The sequence below is a fragment of the Oncorhynchus nerka genome, linkage group LG7 (assembly GCF_034236695.1).
Source record: "Oncorhynchus nerka isolate Pitt River linkage group LG7, Oner_Uvic_2.0, whole genome shotgun sequence".
NCBI lineage: Eukaryota > Metazoa > Chordata > Actinopteri > Salmoniformes > Salmonidae > Oncorhynchus > Oncorhynchus nerka.
The window spans coordinates 72920858-72942799 of NC_088402.1; the positions used below are offsets into that span (position 1 = coordinate 72920858).

The 21942-nt window shown below is 44.9% G+C and overlaps 1 protein-coding gene across 4 annotated transcripts; it reads right to left on the reverse strand.

Moving 5' to 3' along the window:
* Positions 1-97: 97 nt before the first annotated feature.
* LOC115132334 (lysine-specific demethylase 5C-like) lies at positions 98-21705 on the reverse strand. 4 transcript variants are annotated; one of them, XM_029664895.2, is made up of 28 exons: positions 21016-21705; positions 19300-19447; positions 18980-19057; positions 18707-18829; positions 18341-18511; positions 17997-18128; positions 12936-12995; positions 11787-11910; positions 11385-11650; positions 10789-10947; positions 9653-9772; positions 9373-9531; positions 8987-9168; positions 8616-8778; positions 8387-8506; positions 8073-8267; positions 7619-7800; positions 7395-7519; positions 7112-7259; positions 6915-6999; positions 6407-6780; positions 6104-6242; positions 5684-5863; positions 5322-5441; positions 3182-4025; positions 2819-3018; positions 1400-1588; positions 98-1241 (listed from the first exon to the last, which is right to left on the reverse strand). In XM_029664895.2, exons 1-28 carry the CDS (start codon positions 21018-21020, stop codon positions 1233-1235), a joined length of 4800 nt encoding a protein of 1599 aa, XP_029520755.1. In that variant the 5' UTR covers positions 21021-21705; the 3' UTR covers positions 98-1232. The 4 variants fall into 4 exon arrangements, with proteins under 4 accessions (XP_029520755.1, XP_029520756.1, XP_029520754.1 ...); XM_029664896.2 differs by having other exon boundaries at positions 11385-11647; positions 17997-18131; XM_029664894.2 differs by having other exon boundaries at positions 17997-18131; positions 21016-21704.
* Positions 21706-21942: the final 237 nt, after the last annotated feature.

Genomic DNA, 21942 nt, shown 5'->3' on the forward strand with positions numbered 1-21942 from the left:
AACACAAAGGGTGTACTGATCCATTCAGCAGCAGAAATATTTTTCAATATGCTGTCAAATAATTGAATAGAAAGGACAAGAGGGACAGGAGTCAAGATTCCTAAAACAATTCTAAACCTTTATTTTCTAACAAGAGTGAAAAACAAAAAAAGGTAAACATTGAAATGAAAAGTTTATACACAAACTCGACCACTGCGTGTCTGCAATATCAATAATAATAATAATAATAATAATAATTTGAACCCAGAGGAGACAAAGTAAATTGTGATAGAAGTGAAGTGTTACTTTAGTTTGGAAGGAGAGGGAAGAAAGTTGAGGAACAGACTGAAAAACAGGACAGAGAATCAAATAATTAGTCTGAGGGGCAAAATCATAGAATGAAAACAAATGAGTCAGTGGTGATAGAGAGATAGGTATCTGTACCTCTCACATTCTATTTTGGGAAAGTAGCACCAAAAACATGAATGCCTGTTTTTCACACTTCCCAAAATATCCAAAATGGGCTTTATAGAAAATGCAAAGTCCCCTCCAACAGCCCAGCCTTAAACAAGAACCAATACAAAACAAATACAAGCATTACCACGGTGACCATTATCACCTAGGATACAATGTCATTCACAACCTTCCAACGAACTGAACTTCAGCTTTAAGTTAGCTTCATGTCCAAAATCCCAAGAAAAATGGATCATGAAATAATTCATTCCTACTTCAGTAAGTGGGTAAACAACTGGACCTCCTTGTCTGTCTGTGTTCGACAAGCTTGTGTCAAACTAGCATTTAATATAGCTGAGAACACATAGCATATTGACTGACTGAGTAACAGACTGACCTCAGAGAACTGGATCTCTAATTAAGACCAAGATAACTGCTCTCCTATGACAATGCCAGCCAGCTCACACTCCAAAACACTTTCACAGGGAGGATGGAGGGAGGTAGATAGAGAGAAAGAGGGAGGGGGTGTAAAGTACAGAAGAGAGGAATGTGCTGGTATGTTCAAGGGGGATGGAGAATGAGACAGGAGTGTAGAAACTAGATGTAGGATCTCAGAAAGAGAATCAGTGTTAGTGTTTGAATGTGATAGGCGCGGGAGCTGTATAGAGGGGGGGTAGGCAGGGGAGCAGCCTGCATTTCTTTCCACAGTTTGACAATGTCTTTCAGCCCAGAATCTGTCCATTCTATCCCTCTCCAAACATTTGACCATTCTTTACTCCAGAGCTGCATCCATAACCATATCACAAGATCTGAGTGAGAGAGAGAAAGCGAGAGAAGCATGAGTTAAACTGGTTAACCTTTTTTAAAACATGTATTATAACTAATGTCTACATTTCTTGAACAAAATTGAGGTGGGTCTAACAGAATATAAACAAAAATAAGAAAACAAAGCGAGGAGGTCAGTTACCTCGGGGTGTGTCTGGATGGGTATGTGAGGGGGTGTGTGGTTGAGGGGACAGGTCTTCTTGCACTCCGAGGCGTCCAGGGACCGGGGTGTTCCCTCCACCCCTGTGACGCCCCTCTGGCTCTTCCTCTTCCTCTTGGAGTCTTTAGCCCGCCCCCCACGGCCTGCTCCCTTCTGTTCCTGGAGCTCAATCTAAGGACAGGGGTCAGGACAAAAACATGATCCACTACATAACCAAAAGTATGTGGATACCTGTTCGTCAAACATCTCAGTCCAAAACCATGAGCATTAATATGGAGTTAGTCCCCCCTTTGCTGCTATAACAGCCTCCACTCTTCTGGGAAGGCTTTCCACTAGATGTTGGAACATTGCTGCCGGGATTTGCTTCCATTTAGCCACAAGAGCATACATGACGTTGAGCAGTGATGTTGGGCGATTAGGGCTGGCTCACAGTCGGCGTTCCAATTCATCCCAAAAGGTGTTTGAGGTCAGGGCTCTGTGCAGGCCAGTCAAGTTCTTCCACACCAATTTCAACAAACCATTTCTGTATGGACATCGCTTTGTGCATGGGGGCATTGTCATGCTGAAACAGGAAAGAGACTTCCCCAAACTGTTGCCACAAAGTTGGAAGCACAGAATAGTCTAGAATGTCATTGTACGCGGTATCATTAAGCTTTTCCTTCCAGTCTCCCGAAACATGGAAAACCGCCCCACACCATTATTCCTCCTCCAAACTTTACAGTTGGCACTATGCATTGGGGCAGGTAGCATTCTCCTGGCATCCGCCAAATCCAGTCGGACTGCCAGATGGTGAAGCATGATTCATCACTCCAGGGAACACGTCTCCACTGCTCCAGAGTCCAATGGTGGTGAGCTTTACACCACTCAAGTCGACGCTTGACATTGAGCATGGTGATCTTAGACTTGTGTGCAGCTGCTCGGCCACAGAAACCCATTTCATGAAGCTCCCAACGAACAGTTCTTGTGGGGACGTTGCTTCCAGAGGCAGTTTGGAACTGTGTTGCAATCTAGGACAGACGATTTGTGTGCGCTACGCGCTTTAGCGATCCCGTTCTGTGAGCTTGTGTGACCTACCACTTCGCGGCTGAGCCGTTGTTGCTCCTAGACGTTACCACTTCACAATAACAGCACTTACAGTTGACCGGGGCAGAAATTTGACGAACTGACTTGTTGGAAAGGTGGCATCCTATGACGGTGCCACATTGAAAGCCACTGAGCTCTTCGGTAAGGCCATTCCACTCATTTGAAGGGGTGTCCACACAAACAAGTATCTTCCCACACTTCAGTGTTTTAAAGTAATTGAGCTACTAACTATTACTAAATTGTACATTTCAACACCACCATAGGAGTTAAGCTAATACAACATACACAGCTAAAGTTAGATGTTTCCTAGTCTCTCACCAGTATGAGTGTTCTGAGTGTGTGTCTGTGTGGCTCTAAAGCAGCCTGCAGGACTCTGTGAATGGTGCTGGTCTGGTCCAGAGACACCTCCAGCAGGTCTCCCTCTAGCTGTAACTCCTCTAGCTGGGTCCTGGTGGTCAGGGACAGCTCTATCACCGGGCCTTTTAGTGATGGGACCAGCGGCAGCAGAGAGCCCACACCTGGGTGGAGGTACGAAGGGATAGTCAGATACATGGCACACGTGTGTGTGTGTGTACACACAGGGGTACAGTCAGATACATGGTATGCGTCTACAGTAAAGGGGTACATTCAGACAGGGAAAAAGTTACATCATGGACTGGAGTTCAAATGTTGTCTACTAACCTGTAACATTGTGGTGAGACTTTACTTTTTTGCTTACGCCGTTTTCACATCCAGCCTGCATGCCGCCATTCATCTCTTTCTTTAGGGTCTTCTTGGGAGAGTTCTCCTCTGTGAGGTCTATCACTCCATCTCCTTCTCCTCCCTCTGAATCTGATAGCACTATCACCGACTCACAGTTCCCTTTCTTCCCATCCTCCTCCTCCCTGTGAGGCTGGTTCTGTTTAAGCTCCTGCAGCTTCTCTAGTGCCCCCTGTATCTCTGGGCTGTCCAGTGCCTCCTTGGCACGCCCCTGCCAGGTGATGGCCCTCTCTGTGAGACACTGCAGAGCCTCTCCCTCTGGCAGACGGACGGGCAGCCTCTGGAGCGCCACCAGCAGGGCCAGGATGGTCTCCAGACGCGGGCGCCGCGAGCGCTGGCACCGCGGACACAGGAAGCGTGAGTCCCAGTCCCACCAGCAGAGGGGGTTGGTGGGGTGCCCTGAGGAGGGCAGGAGGGAGGGGAACGGGACACACCCACCATGGAACCAGTCTTTACACAGGTGGCAGCGCAGCAGAGGGGGGCGTGGCGCCCGGCCACACACACAGACTGACTGAGGAGGAGTGCTGCTGCCTGTCGTTGTGTGGTTACTGTCCCCGTTCTCCTTTCCACAGTTCTCAGAGTGGAGGGCTGTGTCTAGCTCCATGGGGTCCTCCCCCCACCTCCCACCTCCATTCTCCTTGTCCTCCCGCTCTGTCTTGATCTCTTTCTCAGCCTTCTTCTCCACACCTGGTTTAGACAGGTTGACCTTCTGGAGCCTCAGCAGAGCCTCTTTCTCCTGGTGCTCTCCCTCTTTAAATGCCATCACCTAGAGGGACAGACACGGATTATGCACTGCCCTGTACTTTTAAGTAATTGTCTCATGTCTTGTCTAGTTGTCATCTCTGCCTTTTGTTTGTATTAGTCTGAGGCCCCGTTGTAGCCCTAATAGAAACTGTTGACAAATCAAGTTGCTTGAATTTGGTTATGACATACCGACACCTGCAATGTTCCCTCAAAATTGTGAAAATTATGTGCAACTTCCAAGCGTTTACAGTAAACACTTTGGTTTTATCCACTTTAAGTTAGTTTCAGACAGTGGTTGAGTAGGCTACTGTGGCTATTTGATCATAATGTAGGCCTGCCAGTGGACTACCATCAAAAACAATGGAGAAGATGCATAGCAAAACATTTTAACATGGAAATAGCTGTTCTATCATTCAGCCTACAGTAGCAGACAATGTGTGGTGTTCAATGTAGGCCTACGGTCCATGAGACTTACAGGGCTTGACAGTAACCTGTTTATCCACTTCTCCTTGGCTGAAGGATGTGACTGAAAATGTGTTGCTTGATGCAAGAAACCACGTTACAAAATAAACTGCATTAATATTCCCATACCATTATTACAGAGAACAAGACAAATTATACTACCTCTGCCTAAATACAACACTTCCCCCTTGAAGCCCCAAAAAAGCTCTTTACTGGACTGGCATTTCAAAGATAGAAATCTACACGTGTTGTGTTCCTGTAGGAAGCAATCATTCCCCTATTGCGGACTACAAATCTATAACTGAGCTAATAACACACGAACTAGCAAAGGATATGAACAAATGTGCACATGCAGCTCTCGCTTTGATCTCAAAACAAGCACATCTACTCACGACCGCTCATCCTGTAAACACAGTCCAGTTGGCTCAGATCCATATATAGCAAGGGTCTAGTTGCATATAGTCCTACTGCAGTTCTGATTAGTTATGCCAAACAGGTCTGTGGAGGGTTGAATCGTGCCTGTCAATGCAATAAAATCCTCTCATGGGTTCTGCCTTACTAAGTTTGACATACTAAGCCTTGCATAGTTAGTTTTGTTTCGATGCGTCGTATTGAAAGTGGCTAATGTTGATTCGATCACAATTCCCACAGTAAAAAGAAACATTGATCATGTTAACTAAGGAGAAAAACTCTAGAAAGTTGAGTGGAGTTCAATCTTGTGCTTCTTTGCGCAGGCTAATATTACTTCTGCGTGGCAGTCCCAGGATGCTGCGCACCCGTGTGCAGTTTAGAGGGAACATTGGACACACTAAATAACACACTTGACAGCCATAATGTCTGGCTAGGCCAGACTCACAATGGCACCAGGATCTCTCAGGTCCTGAGCAGAGAGGCCCAGAGTGTTGGTATCTGGGTCACCTAATGGATCCGTCTCTTCTCCCCTCTCCTTACGTTTCTCCACACACGGACACAACACCTGCAGCAAGAAAAAGATGTGATGATGCTGTTAGTGAGACCCACACATTCACAGACAAATTAAAATAAGGGCTAACACTAACAATATTCACATGCACCCAATTCACAGTCAGTCTCTCACTCTTTCTGGTGTTCCCTGAAGTGTTAAGTGATTGATATGTGCGGCAAATACCAATCTTTTAACCACTGTAGATAAAGAACTAAAAAGGCTCACAAACGCGCTCCACCCCTGGCCTCTCTGACCTGTAGCAGGCTGTGCTGGCTGCTCTTCTTCAGGAAGGTCTTGGAGGCCTTGTCTCTCCAGGAGTGGGCACTGGCTACCTGCAGCTCCAGCTGCCTCAGCTCCTCCATCCTGACAGGGAGGTCTCTCCCTATCGCCACCAAGCCCTCCAGGTCATCCAGACACGGGTAGTGCTCCCCATTCTACAGTACACACACGGGAGAGGAAGAGAAGGGGAGGTTAATGGAGGACAAGCCAGGGTTACATTCAGCAGGGCACAACATTGTGGAACATTCACGTTGAACAAACATGCCTCTGACATTTACAATAAATAATTCACATCCCCTGTATTTATGCATTGTCTATCTGCGACATTACACAACGTTTGCCTATTGAACGTGGTTATAAGTTTATAATAGACAGCAGGAGTTGGTTCTACTTGCCTGGATCTCCTCCAGGTCAGTGACCCAGGCCTTGGCTCGGCTCAGACAGCCCTGGAGAGACAGGATGTTGGGCAGCTTGACTGGGATGAGCTGGGCCTCGTTTACTATGGCATCCAGGGTGGACAGAGGGTGCTTCTGCCTGTAATCACACCAGGAGAGAGAGGGGACATTAGGAAGAGCAGACAACCTGAGAACTTGTGTGTAAGTGAGAGATGAGAGAGAGAGAGAGAGAGAAAGAAAGAGTGACCGATTGAGTGAGACAGTGAGGAGAAAGAGATTCAGTAGGAGTCATGTGTCCCTCACCGTTGCTCTAGGCAGATCTGGGCCTTCTCCTCCCATCGTTCTGCTATAGTCAGGAGCTCCTGAAGCTCTGCCATGGCTGTTTCCACGGAGACGCTCTGGGGAACATTGCAGCCCACCTCCATCAAGTTCCTGAGGACCGCCAGGGTCATCTCACCGCCCTCGGGCCCCAGGGTCTGCCGCACCTCGCCCAGCCAGCGGCCCTGCTCCTGCAGCCCCTTAAGGAGCTCACACTCTGGGGCATCGACCGGCAGGCCAGCCCCCTTCTCCAACAGGGCCTGCAGTTGTTCTGGGGGAGCGGAGTCTCGCCGCCAGTCCCGGTCGCTCACTAGAGCTCGGGACTGAGTCTGGAACTCTTCTATTGTACGCAGGACTGCCTGAGAGAGAGGGAATTAAAAAAGGAATGAAAGGAAGTAGGGGAGGAAGAGCGGTGTGGACATTAACAACGTTCCAGCTACAGAAGGTTTACTGGTTTCCTCTGGGAGCTCAGATCTAGCCGGTGGATACTGACCTGTACGTCCTCCAGCTGGCTCATCACACAGGGCAGGTTCTCCATCTTCTCCACTAGAGCCTTCAGCTCTGCCAGAGTCATCCTCCTACAAACACATACACAATAGTGTGTGCTACTGTGGGTATCTCATTGAGCAGTCCAATGCAGTTGTGGGTATGGCCGTGTTCGATATGATTTAGGTCATGTGAGTGTGTTACCTGGTCTGTGTCTTGTTGAGAAGTTCAGTGCTTGTCTGCTGACAGTTATGGGTGTCAGTGAGGACAGTGTTGAGTCTCTGGAGCAGCTCGTTGTCAGGGAACTTCTTCTCTGCTGCCTCTGCCTTCAGGACCTCCAGGTCTGTGATGCCTGGAGTTAAAACACAGTCCGTGTCATTACACACCTTTTGGAACAGTTGTTATTCTCACCCATCTAACTCACACAATTCTAGAACAGTGTGTTCTACCTTCCCATCTTATGGGTTGTGTCTATGGCATTTCTCACCTATCTTGTTGCCCTCTTCCTGCTCCAGAGCCTCTTTCACTCTGTTGGCCCAGGAATCAAACACCTCGGCTCGCACTTTGAGCCGATGTAACATGGCAAAGAGCTCATCCAGAGTGTACCTGTACCTGGTAGGGAGGAGGAAGAGACAGGTGAGGCGCTAGTGGTAAACAAACGAAACATGGAGAGAAAGAGAGACTCACACAGAGACAGTGGGTCAGTAGTACCTGAGGTAGAGCTTGTCTGTGGGGCAGCTACAGAGGTCCTGTGTGTGGTAGAGACAGACGAGGCGTTCAGGGCAGTTGGAACAGGCCAGGGCAGACAGGAAGCAGGTCGTCTTGCAATTATCACACTGCCTCTCGTCATCAGGCAGCAGCTCGAACGCCTCCCTCTCTGCCTCTGTGATACCCTGAAAGACCACGACACACAGGGCTTTAGGAAACCACGACACATGCAAGAGCAACACTGTATACCTTGATGACAGTCAGTATTATGCAAGATACCACAACAAACACCAACATATCTAAGAAACTCATAAACCAAACAGACAACATTGCGCAAGAAACCACAACAATCAAATTGCTCCCACAAACCAGTCATTTTACTTACTGCTGAAGTCAGTGACCAAATCACAGATAGTCCCGTCTTTCACACGCTCAACTTCTAGATTAATAGTCTCACCCTCTCCAGCAGGCCCTTGCGTAGCTTCCTTTCCTCCTGGACGATGATGAACATCTCTCTGTGCGTGGCAGCGGCCAGGTTGAGGTCCAGCTTCTCAGGGCAGGCGGCCATCTTACAGGTCAGCTCCTCGTGAGAGAAAACACAGTACCGCCGCAGACGACGGTAGTGCTCGATACAGGAGCGCCCCGCAGGCAGCTGGCGGAGGGAAGGGAGAGAAACAGACAGAGGGAAACAGAGGGAGAAAGAGAAAACCAAGGGGAAATTAAGAATTTTGAAAAGACTACATAAAAACACCCATTGGAATAGAGGCATACCCAGTCTGCAGTGCAGAAGTTAACGGCTTCAGCAAAATTATATCCCTGATTGAAGCCGCTGTGGTAAGCCCTGGGGAACGTGATGACAAACTCGCCAGCACACTGGTTGGTGCGTACAACCTGTCAATCAAATGGAAAGGAGGTTATCAGCATGGACATTTCTCACAGTATTATCGATCATCACTAGAATATGAAGATGTGTGTGATGTGTACATGTGTCATTACTCACTGGGACCCCATGAGACATGAGGATGTTGGGGTTCATAATAGTAACCAGCTGGTGGAGGAGGTCAGGCTGGGACTCAAACAGCTCTGGGGTCAGCTTCTTCATCACCTCCTCTAACCGTTCTGCTGCTACAGAGGGAACCCCGTACCACGTCTTAGGCTCACCCCTGCAGGAGGAGGGGGCAGAGAAGGGAACAGCTTTAGTCACACTAACAATATCTATCAGTCAGTACATCTAGAATGCTGTATAAAGACAGTGGACCTAAAAGGACAATCATCTCAACCATCTACAGATGAACTGCCTATTCATTTCTCATGTCTCCTGTACGGTTTGTAACATGTCCTGTAGTGTGTGGTAGTTAGTGTCCTATTTACCAGTGCAGGTAGTTGATGGAGTAGCTCCAGTGGTCTTCGATGTGCCAGCAGAAGGCTGAGAATACCATGCCCACGTACAGCCAGGGCACCTTCATACCAGAGATATCGGCGTTGATGTGGCACAGCACCGACTGCTCCAGCACCGGCATCACATTCAGGTTCCAGCCGCTGCGGGCATAATCCTGCAGACAGAGGACCATGTACAGGTAATGGTTTAGAGGAACTGTATATAGTGTTACATGAAGTAATAGTAAATCACTTTGTAAATCCCTCAATTAGGGGAAACAGAACCATGTAGAGAAACTGGCATATGAAGACCTACAGGAGTGAAATGAGCAGTTGAATTAAGGAGAGACAGAAAGGAAGATTGTTTAGTAGCTAGTTACCGCTTCCTCTTGTGAGAGGTTCTTCTTGCCATTGTTCATGGGGAATCCACTGCCAAACTCTTTAGAGTGGATGTCGGCGCCATACTCCACTGTCACATCCTCCTCTATGCTACTAACCAAGCGCCAGAACTCTTTCTCCACCAGCTCTGTAGGAACCATCTTCACACACAAAGGTTGTTACTAACAAGATAAAAATTCAACCGATGTTCAGAATGAATAACAGTTTCTGTCCACATCAGAGTAAAGCATTTGTCTTTTAGGTTTGTACAGGGCTACGTACATGGACAGGCATATTGAAGTAGTCTGCTTTGTATGTGTCTGCCATCTCCCCAAAACTCTGCAGGGTGTATTCTCTGGTAGCCTGCTCAAAACCGAAGGCTTCCGCTGGTCTTTTACACTCCTACAGGGAAGTAGAGGAGAGGCAGACATGAGGGCATTGAAGAGATGGATTGGACAGAGGCAATTTTTTTTTATTACAGATGAATATAATGCTAAGTTGATTCCCAGTGATTTTCCTAACTGGCTTACTTAAGTGATAATGCCCTCGAAGCCGGTGTTTGAAGGATATATTGGCACGTGTCAATATATCCTCCAAAACACCAGCTTCAAGGACATTATGACTTTTAGACAACGGGTTACCAACATATTAAAATAATGATTGACATATTTTTCATTAAAAACATTATTTTGATTCATTTAATTAATACTATTTCATCATTCCACGAGATATAGACCCACCTGTTGTATAAACGTCAAGCCTGTGTTTTGTTTTGTGTTACAATTTTATAAATCACTATTTGTTCGTTCGACATAGTGGGATTGTGTCTTAAATTAATTATGTGATGAATTGCAGTGAAAATGATTTCTTGCGCAATTGCCAATAGAATAACCATGGTAAATGTAGGTACATTTACAGTCAAGCAATGTCATGTCGTGTGGTCCTAAAATCAATAGTCTTCATTTGTGCGCTAGTTACCGGTACTTAGCAACCAATTAACAAATAAAAAGTATCTTATCCATATGTTCATATAACCTAACCTGCCCAGTCTCCACTTTATCAGCAAACTTGTCTAAACAGCATGCACAAAAAAAACAGATTGGGCAAGTTCGCTATTTATCGCAACAGTTTGAGACAAAACTATCGGTAGAGTGGAAAACGTAAGTACATTTTTTTATGTGCACTACGTCATCACACACAGCCTTTTATTTACAACAAAGTCATCCTGAAAGAAACACCTCTGGTGGGGATATTTTTGTATGCAGATTTTATAATATTCACATAAAAATCTGTCGCAAATTGGATGGAAACCTAGCAACTAACTCCCCAGGTTAAAATAGACTGGCTGGCTGCACCCACATAGAATGATGTTTGTTTGACACAACAGGATGCTGTGGTTCTCCATGACTCTCTCTCACCTCAGCCACACATTTGGGGCAGCGCCAGTTGCCCTTGGGGGCTTCAGTGAGGGGGGGCAGTAGACAGAAGGTGTGGTAGTTGTCGTCACAACCGTCACACAGCAGGAGCTTCTCATCCTCGTCGCCACGGCCACACATCCGACACACAAACGAATCCACCTTAGCAGAAACCAGAACAGATTAGTGAGATGGAATTTAAGTTCTCCATTTAAATTGACAGTAAAAAGCATGAATTGGCGTACACCCAGTTGTTGGAAAGTTGCTAAGTAACGGAATAGTAAATGTAAATGTTATATCCATAAAATTATTGGGCGCATATACAGTGAGTATACCAAACATTAAGAACACCTTCCTAATATTGAGTGGTAACCCCCGCCACACCCACTCAGTGTAGTGTTCAACGATCTTTGTTTTTCCATTTAAAATTTCCATCCTTATGATTAGATTATCTATGACATCTGATTTAGGATCAGATAATAGAGGGCTGGATTCCCAGACAGAGAATCTCCACTGATCACGCTCCTCAGTACAGGATTAGTCTTAATCAGTCTCTGGGCAACCGGCCCATAAGGGTGAATTGAAACTAGGCCACTTACAAACTGGGGGTTGCTGAGGTTACGTCTCAACCTCATGGTCATCTTGGTGCAGGGCCCATCACCGTTAGGGTCGTCTTGGTCCTTTTCATCATGTTTGTCTCCACCATCATCATCTTCCTCTTTCTTCACTTTATTCTTGACATCAGAGGGAGGCGGTGGCGTGGGGGTGACTGTGCTGGAGTCTCCCTCTTTGACTTCTCCTGGTTCCTCCTTGTCCTGGACCGCAGCAACTGCATCACGGACAGTCACAGTCTGAGGCAGCTCTTCTGGAAGGAGACCAGCAGTAACCTTACCCAGCATTCAACACAGACTGACTTGATAAGAAACTGCATCTGAAATTGCACCGTATTTTACTTTTTCCAGACACACCCTGTGGTGAGGGAGGGGGGTGAGTTGTGTTACCTTTCTTGGGGATGCTCTTATTCCTGGGAACCAGTCCTAGCCCCATCATCTTAGGCCCTGCCCCGTAGATTTGTAGTTTCTTCAGCTCAGGGTTCTTCTCTATGTCCTCCTCTGTGGGGTCAGGCTAGGGGACAGAGGTTGAAGGTCAGTAAGGAGATGTGGAGGTAGCAACTCCAATACACTTTCAACTATACTGAGAGGGAATGGAGAAGCAGAAGGGACAAGGAATCAGGAGAGAGAGGATATCAGCAACTGACGTACTAGAGGAGAGGACTGTCTAAGAGAGTAGAAACACTACCAGTACATCTGTGACAATTGAGTTATTAAACAAAGGTAAAGACACACCACTCTTATAGCAAAAGCAACAAAACACGCACCTACACACACTTAGCAACAAAGGAAACTAATTTGGGGAACCAACATACAAGTTAACTGCGCTAAACAGTGGTCAAATTTTTATATAAAAACACCAACAAAGCGGTAGTGAGGTGTCCTCGACCTCAGATCCTAAATCTGTAAAATTGTGTTTCTAACTTCTGAAGGGGCAATGCTTGAGGACGTGAATGTAAAAGGCTTCTTTTGCATATTCCAAATATTTGACTTACTCCCAAATTAAACTGTCTAACAGGGTTTTTGCCAAACACAACCTACCGGTTTTTAACTGAGTGATGCACTCTAATAGAACACATGCAGTCATAATAGCACTGCAGCAGACCGGGGTATGAAAGCGTTAACAGTCAACAGCAACGCAATGATGCACAGAGACCTAGCAGTAAAGCCACCCAAGAAAAGTACAAATGAGAGCAAGAGATCGAGAGAGAAAGATCAACACTGATTTCACAAACAAGGACAGGTGAGACCGCTTAATGCTGATGCATTTACACAGGCTGTTTCCAGGAACAAACAGTCTGAGTGGGTGTGTGAGTGGAATAAGGGCTAAACACAGATAAAGCTTGATGCCAGGCTGATGAATGGTGAGGTTTGTCAATAGTTATAAAACGAGAGCAAAGGGCGCCTGGCATAAAATGAAGGTCGAGAGACAGAGGGGTTTGTTTCTAAAGAAACAGAGCCAGCTAGAGAGACTGGGCGAGAAGAGAGCCAGGAAGGAGCGAGAGCGGGCAGGCGCATTGCACTCAAGAGAGACAGTACCGATGCAGAGATGTGTTGAGAGCCAGTAGTGAGAGGGTGGGAGGCAGAATCCTCTGGACCCTGCATGGGGAGACAACAGCAACAATGGACTGAGACAGGAGGAGGAAAAAGAGGAGCTGAGAAAAATAGAAAATATAGTAATTGAAGGGAACAGGGCTGAGTGGAAAAAAGGCATATGGAGAGAGATGGATAACATCAAATATATAGGCCTAGGTGTGGGACAACAATGTGCTAGCCAAATATAATTGTGCTTGTATTGATAACGTCACAAGCACTTTTTGATCTGTATATACAGTGGGGCAAAAAGGTATTTAGTCAGACACCAATTGTGCAAGTTCTCCCACTTAAAAAGATGAGGCCTGTAATTTTCATCATAGGTACACTTCAACTATTACAGACAAAATGAGAAGAAAAAAAATCCAGAAAACCACATTGTAGGATTTTTAATGAATTTATTTGCAAATTATGGTGAAAAATAAGTATTTGATCACCTACAAACAAGCACGATTTCTGGCTCTCACAGACCTGTAACAACTTCTTTAAGAGGCTCCTCTGTCCTCCACTCGTTACCTGTATTAATGGCACCCGTTTGAACTTGTTATCAGTATAAAAGACACCTGTCCACAACCTCAAACAGTCACACTCCAAACTCCACTATGGCCAAGACCAAAGAGCTGTCAAAGGACACCAGAAACAAAATTGTAGACCTGCACCAGGCTGGGAAGACTGAATCTGCAATAGGTAAACAGCTTGGTTTGAAGAAATCAAATGTGGGAGCAATTATTAGGAAATGGAAGACATACAAGACACTGATGATCTCCCTCGATCTGGGGCTCCACGCAAGATCTCACCCCGTGGGGTCAAAAGGATCACAAGAACGGTGAGCAAATATCCCAGAATCACACGGGGGGGACCTAGTGAATGACCTGCAGAGAGCTGGGACTAAAGTAACAAAGCCTACCATCAGTAAAACACTACGCCGCCAGGGACTCAAATCCTGCAGTGCCAGACGTGTCCCCCTGCTTAAGCCAGTACATGTCCAGGCCCGTCTGAAGTTTGCTAGAGAGCATTTGGATGATCCAGAAGAAGATTGGGAGAATGTCATATGGTCAGATGAAACCAAAATAAAAACTTTTTGGTAAAAACTCAACTCGTCGTGTTTGGAGGACAAAGAATGCTGAGTTGCATCCAAAGAACACCAAACCTAGTGTGAAGCATGGGGGTGGAAACATCATGCTTTGGGACTGTTTTTCTGCAAAGGGACCAGGACGACTGATCCGTGTAAAGGAAAGAATGAATGGGGCCATGTATCGTGAGATTGAGTGAAAACCTCCTTCCATCAGCAAGGGCATTGAAACGTGGCTGGGTCTTTCAGCATGACAATGATTCCAAACACACCGCCTGGGCAACGAAGGAGTGGCTTCGTAAGAAGCATTTCAAGGTCCTGGAGTGGCCTAGCCAGTCTCCAGATCTCAACCCCATATAAAATCTTTGGAGGGAGTTGAAAGTCCATATTGCCCAGCAACAGCCCCAAAACATCACTGCTCTAGAGGAGATCTGCATGGAGGAATGGGCCAAAATACCAGCAACAGTGTGTGAAAACCATGTCAAACGTTTTCTGTAAGTCTTCACCTCTGTCAATGCCAACAAGGGGTACAACAAAGAATTGAGATAAACTCTTGTTTTTGACCAAATACTTATTTTTCCACAATAACTTGCTAATAAATTCATTAAAAATTCTACAATGTGATTTTCTGGATTTTTCCCCCTCATTTTTGTCTGTCATAGTTGAAGTGTACCTATGATGAAAATTACAGGCCTCTCATCTTTTTAAGTGGGAGAACTTGCACAATTGGTGGCTGACTAAATACTTTTTTTGCCCCACTGTAACTGAGCACTCAGAACGCACAGTACACAGAGTTCAATAATTAGAGCAGCAAATGAAAACAAGTACAGGTAGCTACAATGTTCAATGGTAGGTGTGACAAAATTAACAACCAGTGGGGGGACAGGACAAACAGAGACAGGAGAAAGAGAGACGGGTAGAGCAGGCCTACCCCACTATTCAGTCAAAACAGGAACATTTTACATCTGGCTAGAAATGAATGAGGAAATTATCTCAGAGAAAAAATGTCCTCATGTGTGCTACCCTTATAGAATCCCCATACTTTAACAATGACAGCTTCTCCAACCCAGGCTTAAGGACATGTACTAGTCTGTGGCAACCTAAATGACCTGCAGCGTTGTCAAACACCATAGTAGTCCCCTTGTCAATGGTAGGCTTCGAGGTGACTAGTATGGTAGGTACACCTATAGCTCATCTCTTGGCAGTAGTACTGTAGACTACTTTATCACAGACCTCAACCCAAACTCTCTTCGAGTGTTTAGTCAGTCCAGAGACACCCCTATCAGATCACAGCAAAATCACACTACTTGAACAGAGCTATGCTCAAATCATGAGGTATCAGAGCCAAAGGAACTGAATAATGTTAAGAGATGGAAGGAAAATAGTGTGGAAATTTACCAAAAAACTATTAGGCAACAACAAATTCTAGACAATTTCCTGGACAAAAGGCTTCACTGTAATAGTGAAGGAGTGGAAGAGCTGGGACACAGATTAAATTAATTTGTATTAATGACTAATTTGGCCTATTGACATTTAAAATAGATTATGTTATGAATACGACAATAACATACACTACATGACAAAAAGTATGTGAACACCTGCTTGTCGAACATCTCATCCCAAAATCATGGGCATTAATATGGAGTTGGTCCCCCCTTTGCTGCTATAACAGCCTCTACTCTTCTGGGAAGGCTTTCCACTAGATGGAACATTGCAGCAGGGGCTTCCATTCAGCCAGAAGAGCATTAGAGAGGTCTGGCACTGATGTTGGGCGATTAGGCCTGGTTCGCAGTCGGTGTTCCAATTCATCCCAAAGTGTTCGATGGGTTGAGGTCAGGGCTCTATGCAGGCCAGTCAAGTTCTTCAACACCAATCTCAACAAATCGTTTCTGTATGGAGACTTCTGTGCACACAAACATTGTCATGCTGAAACAGGAAAGAGACTTCCCCAAACGGTTGCCACAAAGTTGGAAGCACAGAACCGTCTAGAATGTCATTGTACGCGGTATCGTTAAGATTTCCCTTCGCCTAGCCCGAAACCATGAAAAAACAGCCCCAGACCATTATTTCTCCCCCACCAAACTTTTCGGTTGGCACTATGCATTGGGGCAGGTAGTGTTCTTTTGGCATCCGCCAAACCCAGATTCGTCCGTCGAACTACCAGATGGTGAAGCGTGATTCATCCCTCCAGAGAACGCGTTTCCGCTGCTCCAGAGTCCAAGGCGGCGTGCTTTACACCACTCAAGCCAACGCTTGGCATTGAGCATGGTGATCTTAGGCTTGTGTGCGGCTGCTCGGCCATGGAAACCCATTTCATGAAGCTCCCAACAAACAGTTATTGTGATGACATTGCTTCCAGAGGCAGTTTGGAACGCTGTAGTGAGTGGACTGAAAAATGTTTTTACACGCTACGCGCTTCAGCACTCGATGGTTCTGTTCTGTGAGCTTGTGCTGCCTACCACTTCGAGGTTGAGCTGTTGTTGCTCCTAGGCATTTCCACTTCACAATAACAGCATTTACAGTTGACCGGGGCAGCTCCAGCAGGGCAGATATTTGACAAACTGACTTTTTGGAAAGATGCCACCATATGACGGTGCCACGTTGAAAGTCACTGAGCTTTTGACTAAGGTCATTCAAATGCCAATGTTTGTTTATGGAAATTGCATGGCTGTGTGCTTGATTTTATACACTGGTCAGCAACGGGTGTGGCTGAAATAGCAGAATCCCCTGATTTGAAGGTGCATCTTCACACACACACACACAAAAAAAAGTATCTGCAAAATGAAAAGTGAGGTGTTTATTGCCAAAAGAAGAGACATGTATAATTATACAAATGCAACAATACATTTATTGGGACTTATTCTATGGATTTCACATGATTGGGAATACAGATATGCATCCGTTGGTCACAGATAACCTTGTGATAAAATGCAATTGTATTCGCTGTCCATAGCTTATGCCTGTCCATTCCATAACCCCACCAAGGGGCACTCTGTTCAAAACGCTCACCCACACAACACCATACACAGGGTCTGCGGTTATGAGACCAGTTGGATGTACTGCGAAATTCTCTAAAAACTAAGTTGGAGACTGCTTATGGTAGAGAACTGAAAATTAAATTCTGGAAAAAGCTCTGGTGGACATTCATGCAGTCAGAATGCCACTGCATAATCCCTCAAAACTTGAGACACCTGTGGCATTGTGTTGTGTGCCAAAACTGCACATTTTAGAGTGGCCTATTGTCCCCAGCACAAGGTGCACCTGTGTGATGACCATGCTGTTTAATCAGCTTCTTGATATGCCACACCTGTCCAGTGGACAGATTATCTTGGCAAAGGAGAAATTCTCACTAACAGAGATGTAAATAAATATGCGCACAATTTGAGAGAAATAAGCCTTTTGTGCATATGGAAAATGTCTGGGATCTTTTATAAGAGCTCATTAAACATGGGACCAACACTTACATGTTGCGTTTATATTTTTGTTTAGTGTACATGATTATATGGGCGTATGATACAAGTTTAACTCCATGACTACTATTCAAGTACTAACAAAATCCATCACTGATAGTCTACATAGATAATAACATCTACAAATGCAACATGATTTGTGTTAATGGCAGGTGTTGTTCTCCCCAAGGTATTACACTGACAGCTCTGTAATAACCAGAGTAGAGTACTATTTTTTTCCACTTCCTGTTCTCAGAAGGCAGCACATCACCCAATGAATAGATTTGGCTATTTATAGATTATGGGTGTTGATTATTCAGTGGTGGAATGTGAGTGCTTACATGAATGATCAACACGATCATGGCAATGGGTAAAAAACTTCTGTTAAGATCTGTGAAAAAGGTTTTTAAATAGCACAAACACAAAGGGCGACAGTGTTAAAAGGGAATATATTAAGTCATTGTGGACTGTGTGCCCATAACTCACGTCTGGCTGGAGGCGATTGGCTCGGCGTCCGTAGCTGCTTATCTTGGAAGGCTGGACAGACTGGCGTAGGGGGATGGAGTGGGGCTTGTATTCTCTATCCACCTCTTCCCCATCATATAGCTTTGGCTTAGTCTGCTACACAGACAAATCCTGGGGTTAAACCCTGTTCTACTTCATGACTATGGATGGACACCATTTATTAACAGCGCAACTATCTTAACAAATAATGAATGCAAGTCATGTAGGTCAATGCATGTCAAATTCTATTTGATAGATCATAAGTTGATAGAGCTCATGTGTAAGCACAAAAGAACAGGAGCAAAGTGGGTGAGTGTAGCGTTTACCGGCAGGCTGGCCCCAGCATGAAACACCTCAAAGGGGTAGACAATCCTCTCGTAGTGTGAGCGCAGGAGGGAGCCAATGTTCCTGCCAGTTGGGTAACCAAGCTTCTGGGCCACACGAGCCCAACGCCGCTCCTTACTGACTATATCAAACCCTCCCTCCTCTATCACAACCTACAGCACAAAATAATACAGTAAGTGTACAGTCAGCTCAGTTTTACTGGCTTAATAAGTACAGTTGAAGAGTGTTAGCAATAGTAAGATCTATCACAATTTTGAAAATAATCTGTCTTTTTTTTTGTTATACTGAAGTAAGACATGCAACAGGGGGTTTATTGAGAAATGACATGAGTCAGTCAGCTCCAGCACCTTGGACAGGCTGAAAAGGTCCAAGATACGCCTCTCGATGTTTGGGATCTTGAGGGAGGATCCCTGGATCTCCCAGAACTTGGCAATCCGGTCCAAGTAGTTCAGCTTGACTCGGGTCTCCGCCTGAGGAGAGGGGGGTCAGGAGTTAATATGATTAGATGGAGTGAAAAAAAATGGAATCTTTGAGTCAACCAGAACAAGTGACTTCTAGAACAGTTATTCAATATCAAGACTCAACCATTCAGTGATTCAACATAGGATGGAGAGACAAACCTCTAGCTCATTGAGTCTCTGTATACGGGGTGTGAAGCGGAAACTATCCACCTCCACAGCAAAGGGAGGCTGCCAGTCCTGTAGGGGAAAGGGAACTCTTTGATCAATGTCTGTTTGATGTAAACACTTGTCATTCTGTCTCCTGCAATATCAAGCCTTTGCTCAGCTTGTAAGAGAGAAAGAAGACATTACTTTTGTGGTGTGCTGGACACAAATAACAGTGAGACTACATCAGATTGGTTACGGTTGGAGGAAAACAACCGCATTCAACTACAGGTTTCAATGGGTTAAATGATAGATGCTTATCAGTAAACACTTACAGCAGGAGGACGAATCTTGCAGATTCCAGACTTCTCTGCAATTGGACGGATCTTGGCAATATAGCCCAGGGGATCCTGAAACTCCTCCCATGATGGCTCGAACACTGGGCACTCAGGAGGCGGCACAAAGTCTTCCCCCTCCATCGCCCTGGCAAAATCAGCATGTCAAGTCACCACACAGTGAAGCAACTTATTTTGCAACTGTCTTAAGTGCTAATCAGAGTCCAAAGCGTGTACACGACCGCAAAGCAGTGTTCTAGAAAATTGGATGGTTGCTTTTCATACTTTTAGAATTCTCTGCGCGGTTCAAGCAATTTCTCCAGCTGTCACCATATTCAAATGAATAGAGGACGCGTACGCAGAGAGGCGTTTGTTGGGAAGGTGTGCAGTTGGGCTATGCGTCTCCCACAGACGGTGGTCTCAGAGCCGTGTAGCTGTGTCACAATGTGCCGCCAGACTCCCTGCGTCTGTGTGCTTTGAATTACGCTTTATCACATCACCCAAATCTAAGATTGTTTATGTAATATTTGTAAACACATTCATTTCTATCATAAAAACATATTTTTGTAACTTACAATACTATCAATAGGGGACAAGAAACGTGTTGAGACAAGTTCAAAATTAGGCCACGGGTCAATCACATGGTCTTTTTCCCTTGGGATTACCCATTATTAAAAAGTTCATAAGTACAGCTCCATAAATCTAATTATATACATTAACAGCACTTCAGAGTATGTTTTTCATCAGCTCAAACAAAGAGAAAGGGGCCCAAGGGAGACAACCAACATTTTTGAATGGCCATTGTTTCACAAATCTTACATGATCCTTCTACTTGTGGAAACATTTTTGAATAGAATCCTGTTCTGATATTTGGAATAAGTAAACAGAGCATCATATAATGTAGTTAAACTGCATTTAGACATGCAGTCCAATTATTTTTTACACTAATTGGTCTTTTGACCAATCACAACAGATATTTTCACATAACTTTTTCAGAGCTGATCTGGTCAAAAGACCAATTAGTGACAAAAAGACCAGAATTGGGCTGCCTGTCAAAAACCCAAGCCTGTTGTTAACCCAAGATGGGGGAGGAGTTCTATGTAACTGGTCACCCCTCCCCCTACCTTACAGCCACAACAAATAAAGCACTTCTTACATGGTGTCATGGATATGTCTCATAAGATGCATCAAGAGGTCAAATTGGTGTTCGGTCATCAATAGAAAATAACACACTAACAAATAATGGTGATATGAAAAAGTCCTACTGTCTGGGATGTGTTTTGTTTACTACAATTGATTTCACAAGAACTGAGGTATGTTATCTGAGAAGGCCTCCTACATTTCCTGTCAATAGAAAACAATGATAGACATTTGAGGAAGCTTAGTACTCAAATGTAGGGACAGATTCTCAAATTGTAAAGTCTCTAATCTCAACATACAGACGTCACAGGAGTTAAGGCTAAATTACTAACGGAAGGCCTGATTGCACCCATCCACTTAACAAGACCAAATATGGGAGCAATCCATCCAAGTTAGGTAACAAATTCATGTTGTCATTGTCAAACACCACACAATATGGGCCATTTGGCACATATGGGTCCTTGGTGACAAGCTAGGAAAATCAAGGAGTTTGTGATTTTTAGCAGCTTAACTAGTTAGCTAACTTACTTGATAAGATGTATATCTAACGTTATTAGACTAACTATATAGACTTACATCATTTTAGATAGCTGGTACTTGGACAGCAACTCTTCCTGACACGTTCAGCGTGGTCAAAGACGAAATAATGGATTCAGATGTCACCAATAATGGGCCGTTTAGGTGTCTTAAAAGCTCACGGGGTCTATTGTTCAGCACTGGGTCACGATTAGGGTGGCTGAAGCGAACGGTCGTTATGGCCTCCACTTTTCAGCCCCCTCCCAGGCAGCACCTCCGGTCTCAGATATCACTGCAAATTGGCGTGGAAGTTTAACTTGACATATTGGTTACTTCTGTTTTGGACGTGTCCCAAGCCAGATGTGAATTGATTAATTGTATATCAAAATATTCCGGACAATCCCGTAGACACTTCCTTCTCCTGAGACTATCCTCCTTACTTTGTTGTTGTTTAGCTAGCTGTCGTTGGTTAGCTAGCTAACGTTAGCAAGCTAGGTCCAGTTAGCTCACGTAAAGTTGGCCGTTTTCAGCCTCGCTTCCCCCTTAGACCCACTTCTATTGATGTAGAAGTGTAAAGATTATCCACTTCAAAGACTCGTTTGCTTGTACAACGAGTGACTGTGAGAATTACGTCCCCATCAAATCAATTTGTGACCAATTTCGCTATCCCCCGTTCATCCTGTCCGTGTTAGACGCCATCTTAGTTTCATCATTGCCTAAGCGCAACCTTAAATCTCTCAACTACTGACTACGACAGATTAGTTATTTGAGCGGAAGAGAGGGTAGGAATTAATCCCTCCACATTCGCTCGTTTATAGAAAGTAGTTCATAGACACATTTTCTCTTATCTTGACCTATTTCACGAATTATATTCACTGAATTGTATCACCAATATACGCATGGCTACATACAGTTAGTATATAGTTTAAAATGTGTGCCAATATTCAATGAATAAGAATGGCAGCAGACGGTACTGCACATTAATTC

Coding starts and splice junctions, on each gene's coding strand:
- LOC115132334 (XM_029664894.2), bottom strand. Junction 8,268..8,386: donor ACTTCTGCACTGCAGACTGG/GTATGCCTCTAT, acceptor TCCCTCCGCCAG/CTGCCTGCGGGGCGCTCCTG. Junction 6,781..6,914: donor GCCAGCTGGAGGACGTACAG/GTCAGTATCCAC, acceptor CCTCTCTCTCAG/GCAGTCCTGCGTACAATAGA.